At 39.5% G+C, this 17,901-nt stretch overlaps 6 protein-coding genes across 6 annotated transcripts; 2 read left to right on the top strand and 4 right to left on the bottom strand.

Annotated features, from left to right (window-relative positions):
- Positions 1-1,130: 1,130 nt before the first annotated feature.
- Positions 1,131-2,003, bottom strand: BDR25DRAFT_361345 (uncharacterized protein; the record flags this gene model as incomplete). The annotated part of the gene is made up of 4 exons (XM_033696400.1): positions 1,131-1,226; positions 1,282-1,300; positions 1,836-1,899; positions 1,982-2,003. The coding sequence occupies 4 exons, from the start codon at positions 2,001-2,003 to the stop codon at positions 1,131-1,133; spliced, it is 201 nt and encodes a 66-aa protein (XP_033541651.1).
- Positions 2,004-4,162: 2,159 nt separating this feature from the next.
- Positions 4,163-6,648, top strand: BDR25DRAFT_346578 (uncharacterized protein). Its single transcript, XM_033694157.1, has 2 exons — positions 4,163-4,283; positions 4,394-6,648. Coding segments are annotated over exons 1-2 (1,989 nt in total). The 5' UTR covers positions 4,163-4,281; the 3' UTR covers positions 6,381-6,648.
- Positions 6,649-7,080: 432 nt separating this feature from the next.
- On the bottom strand, positions 7,081-8,102 carry BDR25DRAFT_361343 (uncharacterized protein; the record flags this gene model as incomplete). The annotated part of the gene is made up of 6 exons (XM_033696399.1): positions 7,081-7,187; positions 7,224-7,276; positions 7,303-7,397; positions 7,429-7,594; positions 7,627-7,780; positions 8,003-8,102. The coding sequence occupies 6 exons, from the start codon at positions 8,100-8,102 to the stop codon at positions 7,081-7,083; spliced, it is 675 nt and encodes a 224-aa protein (XP_033541649.1).
- Positions 8,103-8,190: 88 nt separating this feature from the next.
- BDR25DRAFT_361342 (uncharacterized protein) lies at positions 8,191-9,108 on the bottom strand (the record flags this gene model as incomplete). The annotated part of the gene is made up of 5 exons (XM_033696398.1): positions 8,191-8,290; positions 8,360-8,448; positions 8,505-8,744; positions 8,780-8,951; positions 8,990-9,108. 5 exons carry the CDS (start codon positions 9,106-9,108, stop codon positions 8,191-8,193), a joined length of 720 nt encoding a protein of 239 aa, XP_033541648.1.
- A 457-nt stretch (positions 9,109-9,565) lies between these two features.
- Positions 9,566-11,449, top strand: BDR25DRAFT_296428 (GDP-mannose transporter). Its single transcript, XM_033688921.1, has 4 exons — positions 9,566-10,113; positions 10,174-10,264; positions 10,326-10,706; positions 10,763-11,449. The coding sequence occupies exons 1-4, from the start codon at positions 9,847-9,849 to the stop codon at positions 11,200-11,202; spliced, it is 1,179 nt and encodes a 392-aa protein (XP_033541647.1). The 5' UTR covers positions 9,566-9,846; the 3' UTR covers positions 11,203-11,449.
- Positions 11,450-16,723: 5,274 nt separating this feature from the next.
- Positions 16,724-17,885, bottom strand: BDR25DRAFT_361340 (uncharacterized protein; the record flags this gene model as incomplete). The annotated part of the gene is made up of 9 exons (XM_033696397.1): positions 16,724-16,910; positions 16,964-17,016; positions 17,050-17,089; positions 17,113-17,244; positions 17,296-17,329; positions 17,386-17,464; positions 17,514-17,554; positions 17,593-17,631; positions 17,678-17,885. The coding sequence occupies 9 exons, from the start codon at positions 17,883-17,885 to the stop codon at positions 16,724-16,726; spliced, it is 813 nt and encodes a 270-aa protein (XP_033541646.1).
- Between the last annotated feature and the right edge of the window lie 16 nt (positions 17,886-17,901).

The following is a 17,901-nucleotide window of genomic DNA, read 5'->3' as shown; positions in this document are numbered from 1 at the left end:
TCTAATACTACTTTGCTAAGCATTATGCTGTAACTATTCTTTAACCTAGATAACCTACTTTAATGCGCTAACTATTACTGTTGCGTAAGAAGAGCACAGGGACCTTGCGTCGCACACATAGGCTTAGTGTTGCGCCTGTGTTTCAGACAAGCAGCCTAAGACACTTAGCGCCTAAGCTCTCTATAAGCCTCTTATAGTTAATAGACTTGCTTCTTATTGCTCTCTAATTAGCAGTTGTGATAATTACTCTAAGCAAGCTTTGCTTTTACAGATCATTTATGAACTGTTGTAGTATTTTTAATTTTAATCTTCTTCTACTTCTTCTTTAGAAACTACTATACTTTGTTATTTATCTTTAAAAAGCACTTTTTAAGCTTATACTTTAGCATCTGCTAAACATGTTGTTGCGTTTTTCTAAAAGGTTAACCTCCTAGCTAGCACAGCAGAAGGATATATATAGACGGATGGCTGTATGCGGCACACACCCCAGCTTAAACTATAGAACAAGAGAGGTGAAACAAGGCAAACAACCTTAACACACCCTCCTAGCCTAAGCAACAGAACTTAGAGACAGATCTAGTAAAGTAGCCTCTATAATAAGCGCACTACCTAAATGCTTTTTGCTAAGCGTAGGAATTAAACACATAGTGTTTAAGGATAATGCGTTTCTATTAGTAGAATAGAGGTGCAAAATTTTTTAAGCGCTAGCTATCTACACTACGCTGCAAACTAGGCTTATAACTGCTGCGTTTTGCTAAAAGGTTAACCTCCTAGCTAGTGCAGCAGAAGGATATATAGACGGATAGTGTAAGGCCGGGATGGCGCTTACGTGTAAGGCCGAGATAGTGCTTACGTGCGACGGGTATATATACTATTCTGTACGCAATAATTAACTGTTAGTTAATTATTTGCACCTTTTTAGTTATATTAGCGTAGTAGTATAGAGCTCTGTTCTTATATAATAATTAACTAATAACAAGGATAGTTGTGCGTTTAACTTACACCTTAGACAGCTTAGCTAGTTTTTAGACTAAAACGTAAGGCAGCCTCTTCTAGCGCCACGTTGTTGCTGCTAGGAGGTCTAGTGTATATAGCTTAGCTGGCGTGGGCCACTAAGCGTTGCGTTGTGTTTATCCCGCGCCTCTGGGCCGCAGGTGGTCAGCCTCTGGCCGGTAACTGAGACATGCGCATAGGCGCCTCTGAGCTGCGGGTAGGTCATGTGACGCCTGGGACATGCGTCTGCTAAGAAGGGGGATAATGTAAGGCTAGGATGGCGCTTACGTGTAAGGCCAAGATGGTGCTTACGTGCGACGGGTATATATACTATTCTGTACGCAATAATTAACTGTTAGTTGATTATTCGCACCTTTTTAGTTGTATTAGCGTAGTGGTACAGAGCTCCGTCCTTACAGATAGCTGTATGCAACACATTTTTAATTAGATTAAGATCTAGCAAGTTTGCTAGCTACTAGTTCTTTATAATTCCTTACGTTTTATAAGCCTTTATAGTAGCCTTAAATTTATATATAAAGCTATTATCTTTTATAAAGATAAGCTCTTTACTAGTGTAAGTTTTATATACCTACTAGTAGGTAGTAATTTAACGTAGAATGTGTTAAATATAAACTTTTAAGTTAACTATACCTTTAGCATTTATACACTAGCTATTCTTAAAGAATACTAAAAGCCTTTTATTATTTATTAAGATAATGCTTTACACTATATAACTACTATGCCTCTTAAACTTAGAAATGTAGTAGTTAGATAAAAAGCACTTTTTAGCTCTTTAAGTAACTTAGATTTTTTTCTAAGTGTGACAGCGCGTACTGCGTCACATGCTCTGCGGCATCAGCTCCCTCGCTTGCGCAACAAGTAGCACGCTAGTGCTACGAGTAGCGCCTTGGCAGGGGGCACACATGTATATTTAAACTCGCAGAGCAGCTCCTCTGCTCCTTAGTTTAATCTAGTTAAGTTACACCACCTCTTGCTTGTAGCTTGAGCATGCTGACTGTGACACTAAGACTACTTTAGCTAACATTTTATTAGCCTAAGCTACTCTATCCTACATAGCTTTAGACTAGCTAAGGTGCTTTTATGCCTGCTATAGCCTTACAGCCTTGTGTTTTTTAGTAAGAAGAAGCTTACATGTAGCTTTCTTATAATAATAAAGCTTCTTTTTAAAAGCTTTAATTCGTAATTAATAGTAAATGTTAATTTTTAGCTTAACGTACTTTACAGGCGAGTTACTTACACACCTAAGTTGCTTACTTTTACTAAGACCCTACTAAACTACTTTTTCTACACTAATGCATTCCCTACAACACTACTTAGACGTGCTAAAAAAATGTTAGATACAGCTTATACTCTAAGCTTTTAAATAAAACATAAAACTTTTAAAAAAATGTGCTATAGCTATATATAAAGTTTTATAAAAAATAATAAATAACTATAGCACTAGACAACTTTTATAAGCTAATTCTATAGCTAAATTATAAAGGCTAAGTAATAAAAAAAAGTAGGTAATTATTAAGACTATACTTAAGCTATATGCATAAGAAATTTCTCTTTAAATAGCATTTATAGCTAATATAGCTAATTCTTTGCGCGCTAAGCATAATCTAGGCTATGTTTATATAAACTAGCCTAGTATGTTTATAAAGTGTTATTTAAAGCTTAAAGTAATGTTTAAGTATAAGTATAACTATAAAAAAGCTTTTTATAAAAGTTCTAAAGTAATTTAAAGCAAGTTTAGCCTTATAGAGAATATTAAAGCTAAGTATAGTATCTAGAATAATAACATATATAACTTTAATAAAATAAAGTTTATAATTAACTAAATATCTTTTAACTATACTTATACTTAAAACTTTACTTTAAGCTTTAAATAACACTTTATAAACATACTAAGCTAGTTTATGTAAACATAGCCTAGATTACACTTAGCGCGCAAAGAATTAGCTATATTAGCTATAAATGCTATCTAAGAGAAAATTCCTTGCGCATATAGCTTAAGTATAGTCTTAATAATTACTTACTTTTTTTTATTACTTAGCTTTTATAATTTAGCTATAGAATTAGCTTATAAAAGTTATTTAGCGCTATAGTTATTTATTATCTTTTATAAAACTTTATATATAGTTATAGCATATTTTTTTAAAAGTTTTATATCTTGTTTAAAAGCTTAGAGTGTAAGCTATATCTAACATTTTTTTAGCACGTCTAAGTAGTGTTGTAGGGAATGCATTAGTATAAAAAGAGTAGTTTAGTAGGGTCTTAGTAAAAGTAAGTAACTTAGGTGTGTGAGCAACTTGCCTGTGAAGTACGTTATAGGCTATCTTTTTTTAAGTTTTTTAATGTTGTTTAGCGTTCTAAATAGCATGCTAAATAAAAAGGTGTTAAAAAAGTATATTTAGTATAAAGCTTCTACTCTTTTATTTTATAAAGGTATATAGTAAGTAAAGATAATAAAAAATAGTTCTCTAAAGTATACTAAGTTTATAGGCAATAGCTGTCTGCTTCTATTCTAGCTTAACTAGTGTATAGATTTAAACGCGTTCATTGTAGGTAAGTTAACAGAGAGGCGTTTTTAGCATTATAGTAGATAATAGTAGTAGAAAAGTTACTTCTAGTTGTATAGCCTACATTATATAAATCTGTGTATTTTATCTAGAAGCTTCATGGCGATTCTATGCACGGACCAAGGCCGTGCTGACGCTAGTCGCCTGCTTATGAGAGGGCCCTGTAACAGCAGGGGTAGGGTCAGGGCTGAGTCAGAGTTGGAGCTGATATGGGGACCCTTCGGATAGGTTCCGGGCAACCCGAGATGGAACGATTCATGAGAATCGTTACAATTACTCTGTTAAATTTATTATATATGCCCTATCTATACATTTAAAAAGCTTTACTGATAATAAAAACATGTTGTAGTTAATTCTATAGGGTGATATACGTAGTTACCTGAATCTCTATGAGATTTGTGAGGGAAAAGTGGTTACTTAGCATTGCCAATAATCCAGCAAATTTCGCACACGACAAAGCGCGCGAGCCAGCCCCGCTTTAGGTTTAGCCTCACCGACTATTGAGCGCTGCTGCCTAGCTAGTCTGACTCACCTCAGACTTAAATATTCACACTACTCCAGGTTTCACACTACTCACTCTTCACCCCATACTTATATACTTGAGATTTAGTTATTTTATAATAAGTGTATAACTTACGCTCCCTTCTCACGTCGAGTTCTAAATATTTGAATTTGCAGGCACAGCGTTGATAAAAAATACAGAATGTAGGTATTTAACCGATTCCCTATAACTAGACCTAGCATTTAGTAGCATTCAGCACACTTCATCCCTCTGATAACCAATCTCTGATACAATATATCTAAATCATAAGCAGGTCTACAGTCTCTAACGCTGTTATAGACGACACAAAGGATTATTTAGCGAGGCTGCGTACCCAAACTGGAAAGCCTCTGCGTGATGCCATCTTAGAGGAATATAAGGACCGTCGGCAAGAAAACCACAAGTCGACTGAGTTTCTGAAAAATTTGAAATGCTTCCTTCCCATAGAGACTATGGACAATGGCTGGCATGTTTACCACTATAACGAACAAACAAGGCCTATAGTGAAGTTGTATGAGTCGGGTCCACCAGCTGAAGGATATGTAGCTGTGTCCTGGCCGTGGAAGCCAGCTAAGGGCGAGAACGACAGCAAGGGTGCATACCGGCTTCAAGAAACGAATGCCCTGGTCGAGGTGCGCAACATTGTCCTTGATCGGATAATCCAATTCATTCGATATAAGCGAAGACGTCGTGATATGATTCCTTTCTGGATTGACAAGCTATCAATCACCCAAGAAGAACCCTCTCGGCAAGAGGGGATGCAATCTATGGACCTCGTTTACAAGCAATGCAAATTCGCCGTTGGCCATCTCTGGGTGGAGATTGAAACACAAGTCGAAATGAATCACCTGGCAAATCTCCTTAGTGGTCAACTTGTCAATAGCAAGTGCGATGAGCCGTTCTTGCAAAAAGAAATCAATGATCAGACGGCGGACGAAGTCTTAGACCTACTAGTTCGGATTACAGACGACCAGTGGTGGAATAGAGCTTGGATATATCAAGAAGACTACCTGGCTGGGGAGAAAATGTGGCTTCTCATTCGCCACGCGCGTGGACTTGACAAATCATGCGCGAGAGAAGTGCTTGGAGATCTCTCAGGCGAGGTGGCAATCAAGTCAACAATATTCAAGCACTGTGCTACTCTTTTCTGCCTAGCTTTGCCTCAGACGGATCAAAACAGAAGTCGCAAGTGCGAGAAAGTTATCTCAAAAGCTGGCAAATACAACATACTCTGCAAATACAGAGGTCGTAGGAGCAATATCTCAAAAGCTATGACACTTGACATTTTTAGAGACCTTGACAAGCGCGAAATTAAGGTCCGCTCGGATCTTCTCGCAATTGCCGCGAATGTCTGTGGTTATAGCACTCGAATCCCGACTATAAAGGGCAAAACTTTCAATTCGAGTTTAAGCTTAAGCCTCCTTACGCTTTATATCGCAAATGGCGAAATACTCAAGAACAATTGCAAGGAGGCGACGCCTTTCGAGAATGTATTCAAGTTCCTTGAGACGCATGCAATAGATATAAATGCTCCCTTGCGGGATGGAGTACCGACATTCACCAAACATTGCCGACTCTCAGTTAGCAGCCTTTCGGAAGCTGGCATTCATACGAAAGGAATCCTCTGGAAACTATCGGATCTAATTCGGCCAGGTCGTCTACAAAACCGTTGCTCCTCCGAAGACTCCAAGGGCAAGATTGTACGCCAAAGGGATGTGTTTCAAGGTCGCCTTAACGACTACCAGCGGGGTCGTTTGTTTGATCTCGTCACAGTGCTCAAGCAGCGAAAAAATCGACGTTATAAGCGCCTAAGAGACGATCTTATATTTTATTTAAAACATCATAATCCATCAACTTCGCGCGACGATTGGCCATCAACTTTTGTGATGGATATAATGGCCACTTCCATAGTCGATGCAATGGATGACGGAAAATATCTTCAACTCGCTCGCCCTGTCGGAGGTTTTCCTACAACAGGGCGAGGCATACCTTACGGTGCAATGTTTGCTAGGGATCGTAGTGAGTTGCAATGTCCAGGACCAACATATATCTTTACCTCATGGGCTCGGACAAAGAAGCAGAGTGAAGACACGATGCAATGTAAAACTCTTGCTAAATACGTGTCCGTAGAAGTTGGTGTTGACGTATGCGACAAACTAGTAAGCCTAAGAACTAAGAAGTGGATCAACGGTTTATGCCTTTTTCGGGGACAGAAGAAGTACCCTTTTATCTTTCCTTGGCCGGAATCGCTATCTCTATAACTCCCTTTAATGGATGCGTTGTATTTACAGCTTGCTTTTTCCTTAGTCTGAGACTCTAACGGAACTGGGCCTTTCAACGTTGCTGTGCTTCTCGAAGAGAGCACGGCAACGTCGAAAGGCCTCTGCTAAGTTTAAGGGGACGAGAAGCGAACGGGCCATTTTCTATACAAATTTATATTTTTCATCTTGTGCTCCAGTTTTGGCCCTATTCCGGGACTTAACGCTCCGGGTGTGAGAAATAGAAAAGGGGACATTTCTAAACCCTTCGAAAAATAGACAAACATGTTACTATTGGCTGCTTTATTTCAAGCTAACATCCTTTGTAAAATTAAGGCGCCCAGCCAAATGATGAGTGGAGTCGAGCAGTTTCCCAAAACTAGGACACCTCGCTTCCTAGCCTAAGAACAGCGGCGTCCATTTCTGGTCCCATTTGCCAAGCAACGCAACACAACCTGCGATAGCAAGGCAATCCGAACGAGTTGATAATTTTAGGAGTGTTAAATTATTTTAGAACTGCACGTTTTTATCCCGAGTAAGAATTGTGAAGTGCAATACTGTCCACTCTGTACTCTTAGTAGGAATCACATGTCCTCGCATTTCGGACCTACGGGGCGAAAATTGAAATACAAAATTCATGATTCTACGCTTTACTGACAGGACTTCTGGGAATTATCACAGTGTGGATAAAGAAATCGAGACATTACAGAGAGTGACTGATTTTGCAAGCAAGTCGGATGACGGCGAGCGGATTCTGCGGACGGCGGACGTGCTCTACTCCAACGGCGAGAAGTTCTCGTCCAGGACAGCCTTTGACAACGTTGCCATTGTTTTACAGCCGATGACGCCTCAGAGCCTCGCGGACTTGATGGGGATTCGGAGCAAGGGGTAAGCTTCCTCTTCCGCCATGGAGATGTCAACTGACAAGAAGATCGAAAGAGGGTCCAAGGGCATGACGATAGAGGCAGCGTCTGCATTCCGCGACGCATTGATGGGTGTCAAAGTCATGCACGAGGAGAACTGGGTGCACCGAGACCTGAAGCCAGCAAACATTGGCCTCGTTAGCGCGCCGCGCCGCTCCGTTCTGCTGGAGGGTCGGCGTGTCCAGGCACATCCAGGCGGGGTAGCTCTTTGCGGCCCGAGCCGGGCACGGTCGGCACGGCCAGCTACCTAGCCCCGGAGCTCGAGCTGGAGAACTCCAACTACTCCGTCGACATCTGGGCCATGGGCCATCATCTTCTAGGGCAACAAACGATTATCCTCAAGATTGTCCAGCTGATTGCCCTTTAACCTTTTCTGGCCTTGCCTCCGGTTGTCTGATAGCAGGCGGGGATCGATTCTCTGAATGATGTCGGAGTCCACCGAAGACGCTGGAGTTTGGGTACCAGACGCCGCATCGGTAGCTGCGTCTGGCGTGGTACCCCTGTATGTAATTACTGCAATTAACTATAATATAACAGTGTAGGTAAGATAATAGGTCTAAATACAGTGTAAATCTACGTAAAGGCATATAAGAGTGTGTAGAGACTTAGAAACTTAGAGATTCTATGAACACCTATAGGCCTAGTATAAAAGGATATTAAAAAACTATTAAGCTACCTGAGAGGAGACGTGCAGCTAAATACTTAGAGAAAGGGATAGCGCAGGGGGCAGGGCAGGGTCGGGGCAGATACGCGGAACCTTTGGATATATGTTCGTTAGGTAACTTTGGATGAAACGATTCATGCGAATCGTTACAAGCTTGCTCTGTACATTGTGCTAAGACAAATTAGTCTTCATCCTGAGCTCGCTCTATATGTTGTGCTAAGACAGATCATGTATCCATGTCGTGATAGGCTTCGTAGCCAAGGTCGTCATCGTCCCATATGGACTCGCTTAGTTCCGAAACGTCTTCACTTATATCGAAGGCCGTCCTATTAGGAGGCTGCGCGACATCTAGGGTTCTAGTTAATTTATCATTCGTAACAGCACCAGCCCATCACATCCCATCTGCCCAACTAGACGGTCGTAACAGGAAGGCTGTACCTATATACTTTAGAGTGCTTGCCGTGTTCGCAGCTCCTAAGCGATACTTGTAGTAAGCATGGTGGGTATAACTAATGCTGATAAGCTTAGCGAGCGTCTCACGTGACGCATGCTTGCCACATGACCCGGGCCGGTGCATCCTTTCTCCGTGGGGTTAGCCTTGGCAGCGTCTCGTCTGCCCAACCCCCAGGCGGCGGTAACATTAACTTCGGTTTGTCGGATGCGGAGGGCGTCGCATACCGCGTTAATGATCTTCGAGAGTTCTGCTGGCACAGGCTGGTTGTTAGTACGTTCGATACAATTCAGCGCGTCCTTCAAGTAGGTGCAAAGGCGTGTAGCGTGCTCGCAGAATGGGGGGGATCGGCCATGCTGGCCACTGTGTCGCGATGGCACCGCCGTCGCAGTGAGCGTTGGGACAGGGCGCTGGCAGATCGAGCGAAGTCACGAGCGAGCATTTGCGTGCGATGAGCTGGGTTGATTCCGAAATCCAGTTTCCGCTGTTTGTGGTGTTTTTCGTTCATACATTTGTACGAGCAGGTATGAGCCTTCCTTTTCGGAAGCTTGGATGAGGAAAATTTAGCAATAACAAAGGAAGAATAGCGATATAGACGAACAAATCTCCCGTGCCGCCGACAATGTTCATACGGAGCACCGCGTCGGTCAGTTGCAAAGTCAGGTTTGACATTCGGAAGACAGACGCCGACATACCGATTCCGGCTTGGCGACACCTTAAAACTGTGAACAGTAACAAAGGGGCAAACTGTAGCCCACTAACAACAGAACACAGCATTATAATATTGCATTAAAACACCTAGAATATAGTAATAGACCTAGTAAAATATATTTATTTGCCTTAAAAATCTAGAATATTTGCAAAAGTGGTGGAAAGTTTTATAGGCTAATTAGACATTAATCCGGCGCTTTTTTAAACCAATAAGAGAAAAGACTTGGCAAGATGTACAGTGAATAATAGAGATAGTCGGATGGATGAAAGGGATGCCGCCACAAAAGGGTCTCTAATTTAAGCTTTCGTCAAGCCCCACGTCCCCCTTTCACGGGCACAACCTACCCCTGTTCCCATCCGCCAAGCCTCATTTGGCAAGCCTGTTGCTGGGATTCGTGTTGCAATTTCACACCTGGATTTGAACGCGTCGCCCTCGCAACTCAGCCCTTTCCTCTCCAGCATCAAAGTGAGTAAATCGTCAAGTTTGCTGACAAGGTCCCATCGCCCGTCTCTTTTCCCTCCCTTCCTTTTGTCTTTGACTTTTAAGTCACAGATCTGCCGTCTCGATTGTCTCCTCTGTTTCTCGCGAAGTTGAACCGCCCCTTCCTGGTATTAGCCAGCCTTCCTCACCGAGCAAGTTTTTTTTCTTATCACCATCCTATGGGATAACCAACCTCGAGCCTTTCGTTTTGGACCTTTCGATCCCACAACGAAACCACAATGTCGAACAAGAAGAACGAGGATCTCGAGATGCGCGGGAAGGATGAGAACCAGTTTGGTGAGAGGGAGAGCTTCCTGCTGAAGCCTGCGCCCCGTCACCGGGCTCGCATCGATAGCGGCATGGGTAGCATTCTCTCCCAACTCGAGAACAACCCTGGTGCTGCTGTTCTAGCCTACTGCTTCTCCTCGATCAGCATGACGGTCGTGAACAAGTATGTCGTTTCGGGTTCGTCCTGGAACTTGAACTTCCTTTATCTGGCCATTCAGGTATGTGTAGCGACACTTTGGTCCTGCATTAAGACCCCGCAGCTGACACCCATTCGGTAGGCCGTTATTTGCACGGCTGCAATTCTGGTCTTGAAGCAGATGGGTTTGATTCCTAACCTCGCTGCCCTGGAAAGCGGCAAGGCCAAGAGATGTATGTCTGCGACAGCGAACTGACACTCGTGCAATTCCCGGCCATGCTAACACCGAATCAGGGCTTCCTGTGTCTGTGTTCTTCGTCGGCATGATCTATACCAGCACCAAGTCTCTTCAATTTCTATCCGTTCCGGTATATACTATCTTCAAGAACTTGACCATCATCGTCATCGCCTATGGTGAGGTCCTGTGGTTCGGCGGCAACGTCACCCCGCTGCTTTTGCTGTCGTTCGGCTTCATGGTGCTCAGCTCCATCGTTGCTGCATGGGCAGATATCCAGGCTGCCCTCAATGGTGTTGGGCACTCGGTGGAGACTGCCGCCGCTATCTCAACCTTGAACGCTGGGTACGCGTGGATGGGGCTCAACGTCTTCTGCACTGCCTCATACGTCCTGGGCACGCGCAAGTTCATCACCTCGCTGAAGTTCAAGGACTGGGACAGTAAGTTTTTAATTAACTGCCAGGAATTTCAACTCAAACTAACCAGAATCAACCAGCCATGTTCTATAACAATTTGCTCTCCCTCCCTATCATGATCATCTGCTCCCTGTTCACCGAGGACTGGTCTACAACGAACCTAGCTAAGAACTTCCCTGCCGAGTCGCGCAAAAACCTTGTGATTGGGATGCTCTATTCTGGCCTAGGTGCCATCTTTATCTCATACTCGTCTGCTTGGTGCATTCGCAAGACTTCGTCAACTACGTACTCGTTCGTCGGTTATCTGAACAAGCTCCCGCTGGCCATCAGCGGCATTGTCTTTTTCGATGCTCCCGTCACGTTTGGTAGCATCTCGGCGATCCTCCTAGGATTCTTTAGCGGCCTTGTCTACGGTCATGGCAAGATGAAGCAGAGGGAGCTGTCCAAGCAGGTCCTCCCCACCTCCCAACCGGCCATGAGCGCCAGCTCTCAGAGGCAGAAGGATCCATCCAACCCATAAGCCAATACTTGAGAGTGACTAGAGAGAACTGGACGTAGAGGCAAAGAGTCAGCAGGGCTTAACAAATTGTTAACCAGATATCCGCTGGATAACCACCGTTTCATTTGACTTCTTGCATATGAGTGTATTCGACAACATCCCTTTTAGGATGCTACAAGCCCATTCTGGTTCCGGCCTTACAGAGCCGACACTGCCTGGAGAAATTAGATGAGGCGTGCGAAGCTCACAGAGCCTGCGAAGGGCCAGCCAATCTCGCCCAGATCGCTCCTATATTAATGAAAATTGATATAGTAGGCGCACAGAGCTCCCGAAGCTTGCGGAATGCCAGCGAAAGTCGCCTACACTCGTAGCTACAATAGCTTATAGTGAGCTAGAGGGCCTAAAGTAGGCTAGATAGCTGGCAGTAATGGTCGAGATGGCTAACAACGGCTTACAGTGGCCACGATGGCTTGCAGTAGCCTAGATAGCTTAACAGCGGTTTAATTTACTATCTCTCGCGTTGCCTTGGGTTTAGGTTTATTGTGTTTTACGTCACGTTCCTGTATTCTCGGGAAAGCGTAAGCAGCACCCATATTTTATTTACCCACACATAGGCGTCTAGGTACGTTCTAATTGGTTTCGCCTGGAATCTGCGCGCAGTGGCCTTCTGTACTGCAAGGCCGTCCACTATCACCTAGATGCCCACGACCGCCTCTACTTCAGCTGCTAGTCGAGACTGCCGGCGAGGCTGTACCATGTCCCTCGCTGCAAAGTATGATATCCGGGCGCAATCCTCAACTCGGTGGCCGCCTGGGAACATCACGACCTCCTTACACGCCGGCCCTCTTTGCCGTATCTATCATTCGCCCCCCTTACTTTCCTTTCTGTTGAGACGACTCCACTAATATGCTCCAGTCAGCGATTCTATCAGACCTAGCTCCAGAGGTGGAACTTTCCTGGCAAGCACCTCCCAGCATACAAGAACAAGCAGCTTGTGTTGAGGGTACAAGAGCCATAGGGCAATAATCTCTCAGAAGGAGATGCTCTGCGTGTTAACAGAGGATGGCTTCCAAGTTAGCCTGTGTGATTTGCAAAGACTAGTTAAGACTTGTCCGCACCACCAGAATTAAATGTTTTTTCTTAAGCATCTGTGATAACGCTTGGCAAGAAAGCTATGTTGAAGACGAAACGCGCGTTCCGCAGTCGCATTATGACATAGTTAAGGGTGCAGGGAAGGACACCAAGACTATATTAAACACAACAGGATGCATCAGGCATGTACTTTAGTGAAGCCTTAGTTTCTAACGTACTTTATAGGCAAGTTGCTTACACACCTAAGTTGCTTACTTTTGCTAAGACCCTACTAAACTACTTTTTCTACACTAATGCATTCCTAATAACACTACTTAAACGTGCTAAAAGAATATTAGATATAGCTTATACTTTAAGCTTTTAAATAAAACATAAAACTTTTAAAAAAATATGCTATAGCTATGTATAAAGTTCTTTAAAAAATAATAAATAACTATAGCACTAAATAACTTTTATAAGCTAATTCTATAGCTAACTTATAAAGGCTAAGTAATAAAAAAAAGTAGGTAATTATTAAGACTATACTTAAGCTATATATATAAGGTTTTTTTTAAATAGCATTTATAGCTAATATAGCTAATTTTTTACACTCTAAGTGTAATCTAGGCTATGTTAGCATAAACTAGCTTAGTATATTTAAAAAGTGTTATCTAGACTTTAAAGTAATGTTTAAGTGTAGTATAACTATAAAAAAGCTTTTTATAAAAGTTCTAAAGTAATTTAAAGTAGGTTTAGCTTTATAAAAAATATTAAAGCTAAGTATAGCATTTAAAATAATAACATATATAACTTTAGTAAAACTAGCTTTATTATAAGCTAAATATTTATTAACTATACTTACACTTAAAACTTTACTTTAAGCTTTAAATAATACTTTATAAACATACTAGGCTAGTTTATACTAATATAGCCTAGATTACACTTAGTGCATAAAAAATTAGCTATATTAGCTATAAATGCTATTTAAAAAAAAATCCTTATATATGTAGCTTAAGTATAGTCTTAATAATTACCTACTTTTTTTTATTACTTAGCCTTTATAAGTTAGCTATAGAATTAGCTTATAAAAGTTATTTAGTGCTATAGTTATTTATTATTTTTTAAGAAATTCTGTACATAGCTGTAGCATGTTTTTTTAAAAGTTTTATATTTTATTTAAAAGCTTAGAGTATAAGCTATAACGTACTTCACAGGCAAGTTGCTCACACACCTAAGTTGCTTACTTTTGCTAAGACCCTACTAAACCACCTTTCCTACACTAATGCATTCTCTATAACACTACTTAGACACGCTAAAAGAATGTTAGATACAGCTTATGCTCTAAGCTTTTAAACAAGACATAAAACTTTTAAAAAAATGTGCTATAGCTATGTGTAGAGTTTTATAAAAAATAATAAATAACTATAGCGCTAGATAACCTTTATAAGCTAATTCTACAGCTAAATTATAAAGGCTAAGTAATAAAAAGAAGTAGGTAATTATTAAGACTATACTTAAGCTATATGCGCAAGGAATTTCCCCTTAGATAGCATTTATAGCTAATATAGCTAATTCTTTGCGCGCTAAGCATAATCTAGGCTATGTTTACATAAACTAGCCTAGTATGTTTATAAAGTGTTATTTAAAGCTTAAAGTAACATTTAAGTGTAAGTATAACTATAAAAGAGCTTTTTATAAGAGTCCTAGAGTAATTTAAAGCAGGTTTAGCCTTATAGAGAATATTAAAGCTAAGTATAGTATCTAGAATAATAACATGTACAACTTTAGCAAAATAGAGTTTATAATTAGCTAAATATCTTTTAACTATACTTATACTTAAAACTTTACTTTAAGCTTTAAATAACACTTTAAAAATGTACTAGGCTAGTTTATGTAAATATAGCCTAGATTACACTTAGTGTGCAAAGAATTAGCTATATTAGCTATAAATGCTATCTAAGGGGAAATTCCTTGCGCATATAGCTTAAGTATAGTCTTAATAATTACCTGCTTCTTTTTATTGCCTAGCCTTTATAATTTAGCTGTAAAATTAGCTTATAAAAGTTATCTAGCGCTATAGTTATTTATTATTTTTTATAAGACTCTACATATAGCTACAGCACATTTCTTTAAAAGTTTTATGTTTTATTTAAAAGCTTAGAGCGTAAGCTATATCTAATGTTCTTTTAGCGTGTCTAAGTAGTGTTGTGGGGAATGCATTAGTGTAGAAAGGGTAGTTTAGTAGGGTCTTAGCAAAAGTAAGCAACTTAGGTGTGTGAGCAACTCGCCTGTGAAGTACGTTATCTAACATTCTTTTAGCATATTTAAGTAGTGTTATTAGAAATGTATTAGTGTAAGAAAAGTAGTTTAGTAAAGTTTTAGTAAAGTTTTAGTAAAAGTAAGCAACTTAGGTGTGTAAGCAACTTGCCTGTGAAGTACGTTAAAGAGTAGCAATGATGTAGTTATATAATGAAAGCTATTAAGGCAGACATAATTGTTACTTTCTTTCTACTTTTATATTATATTCTTTTTCTACACTTTGTAGTTTCTTTTTTATACCTTTTGTTGCGTCGCTAAAAGGTTAATCTTCTAGCTATCACAGCAGAAGGATATATATAGAGGATAATTGTATACAACACCTTTTATATTATAACTTTTTATATATTCTTTTAAAGTGAGTAGCTAATGTTAGTTAAGTTAAAAAGCCTTAACGCTATTAGTGTAAGAACAGAGCTCTATACTACTGCGCTAATACAACTAATAGGAGTGAATAATCAACCAACAGTTGATCTACGTACAGAATAGCATATATACCTGTCGCGCGTAAGGACTGTTGTACAAGCCGTTTCTATTGTTAATTTTAATTAAAAAAACTCAAGAAACTATATTAAGTAAGCTTAAGTATTATTACAAATAGAAGATGTAGCATAGTTATTCTATTCTTAATTCTTAGCATGCTAGCTTTATTTTACTAGTATGCTACTTATAACCTGTATTAATCTAAGCTTTTACAAGCTACTTTATATACATGTATTACTTAAACTCTTAAAGTCTAAAACAATTCTATTAATAGATAAATAACTATAATAGTAGTAGTAGTAGTAGTTAAATATAAAGTTAGTTGCTAGCTATGTTAGTACTAAAAGCTTTTAATTGTAGTAGAAAAAGTAGTAAAAAGTAGCTTTAAGCTATAACTTAAGTATTTTATAAAACATAAGCTATACTTAGTTTACTTTTAACTTATATTTAAATAGCTTATAAGATTTTAATTACTTACTAGCTTAATAAGTTAAATTACTACTAGATAGTTTTAAAGTAATATTTAAATTACGTTTATACTGTTAAAGTACTTTTAAGCTGTATTTAAATTAGCTTTCAACTTTTTAAATAGCGTATATTACAAGTAAGTAGTCTATATAAGTAAATTGTCTACTTTAATAAAATTTAAGCACCTTTTACTTTAATTAATAATACAACTACTTATTAACTTTTAATATACTAATAAAAAAATTAAGTACTTTTAGCCTTTCAAGTAATTTAAAATAGCTAGATTTTAAGCATTTAACTTACTATAGTAATTTATAAAGCTTTTAAAATTACACTTGCTTAAGAACTTAATAGTAGACTTTTATAATATACTTACAAGGCTAACTTATAAAAATTAACTAATTTAAAAAAGACTAGCTGTTATAAAGTACATATTTATCTTAGATTTATAAAGATTCTTTTAACTTTAAGTTATAAAAGATATATTTAATAAACTATAACACTATTATAGTTTAAGCTTAAGTTAGGCTACTTTAGTGTAAACTAGACTATAAACTTAATTAAGTGCACTATAAAGTTTAAAACATGTTTTTGCGTTGCTAAAAGATTAACCTTCTAGCTAGTATAGTAGAAGAGTATATATAGGCGGATAATTGTATGCGACACACGTTTTCCTTAGTTATAAGTATTACTATAAAAAAGTCTAATATAAGAATTTTATAGTTATATAAAAGTAGTTTACACTTATATATAGCACTATTGCTAACTATTAAATTTATAAACATAAAATTTATAACTTTGATAAAATAAAGTCTTAGATAGGTATTACACATACTTAAACAGTTATTATAGTATTTAAAAGGTATTGCAAACTAAAATTTAGTCTAACTAAGTAATTATAACTAAGTAATAGTTATTAGATATATTTAGTAACTTTTTTATAAAAGAAAGTTATAATACTTTGAAAAGTAAATAAAGCTACACTATACTATAACGTTATAGTCTAAAAAACTTATTAAATTTAAAATAAAAACCTTTAGTTCTAGTTATAAATAAAGTAGGTTTAGGTTAGCTATTAAAGTGTGGGGGGGAGGAGGCGGCGTAACAGGAGAGGCAGATGATTGTGATCTATGGGTAGGAGAATGGGCATTTGTACTAGGCTGGTGAGTGCTCTCTTCCAGAGAGAGTTGAGATACCATGAATGCTAACAGTGGTATCTAGCAATTCTAGAGGAGATTAAGAATGTGCTGCGGTCGAGTTTGGTGAGGAAGGTATAGAGCTTGGAGAGTGGTAGGTGGATTTTTGAAGGAGAGGGAAAGAGTTGGGGATGATGAGACGATCTGAATTCGTCAAAAGTTGGTGCTTTTAGAAGGATATGATACCCATACACTCTATCATTGATACAAAGGCTCTCTACCACGTGAAAGCTGTAGCTCTAAACTACCTATACTGGTTGTTTTCCCACCCCATAACCTCAACCTCCTTCTTGTAAGTCTTCTAGTAATGATTATAGACGTCCTATCTACTAACCCCATCCCTTAACCTGAGGACGACATCTGTACTCTTCGGCCTGAGGCAAGGTCCGAAATGTACCCCGTCTCCAAAGACAGATTGATATGAAAAGGGTCAGTCAGGTTGCCAAAGTGAGAGCTCAATGCCTCGCCTTGGGAGAATCCCCCGACCTGACCTGATTCGAAGCCGCTTGGGTTTAGGTTCTCGATATTGCTTGCGTTGCCTTCGGTTGAAGGCCTGGTTTTGCACCTTACTGTAGCTTACTCGTCAGTTACGGATATCCAATACATATAGGGCACTGCGGTGGGAATGAAATGATCGAAAAACATACAGCTATAGACTCTCAAACGACACAGCATTGGTGATATTCTGGACTCGCGTTAGTGTTTACCAAGTCGTGCAGTGGAACCCAATTACAAAGATACGGCGCAGGCTATAGGGCCCTCCCATGAGCAGGTTAGTAGCGTGAGCCACCACCAGACAGGATTTGTAGGAAAAATGGTCGGATTATGGGGCGCACGTGCTACAAACCGTCTCATGGGGAAGCGTGTACATATGTACCTGCAAGATTAATTGTGGTGCTTATATTCAGGTGGAGTGCTATCTACCAGGTCGTTCAATATGTTACACAGCATATAAGGCTCACTCGGCAGGTCGTACTTGGCGACCTCACCGTACCATATACGAATCGCAGGATTAAACGATAGGTGCGGCCTTTTGTTTTGGCACCACTTTCTGCAATGCTGACGGCTGAGGTAATACGCGAAAGATAACACCCCTTTCGGTATCATCTTTCGAGTTCTACTATGGTATGTGCGGCAAGTACTGTTGGCGCAATTTTGCGCAAGGCCCATAACGTAGTAATCAACT

The sequence above is a fragment of the Lindgomyces ingoldianus genome (assembly GCF_010093535.1).
Source record: "Lindgomyces ingoldianus strain ATCC 200398 unplaced genomic scaffold BDR25scaffold_43, whole genome shotgun sequence".
Taxonomy (NCBI): Eukaryota; Fungi; Ascomycota; class Dothideomycetes; order Pleosporales; family Lindgomycetaceae; genus Lindgomyces; species Lindgomyces ingoldianus.
This window is presented reverse-complemented; position numbering and strand designations above follow the sequence as displayed.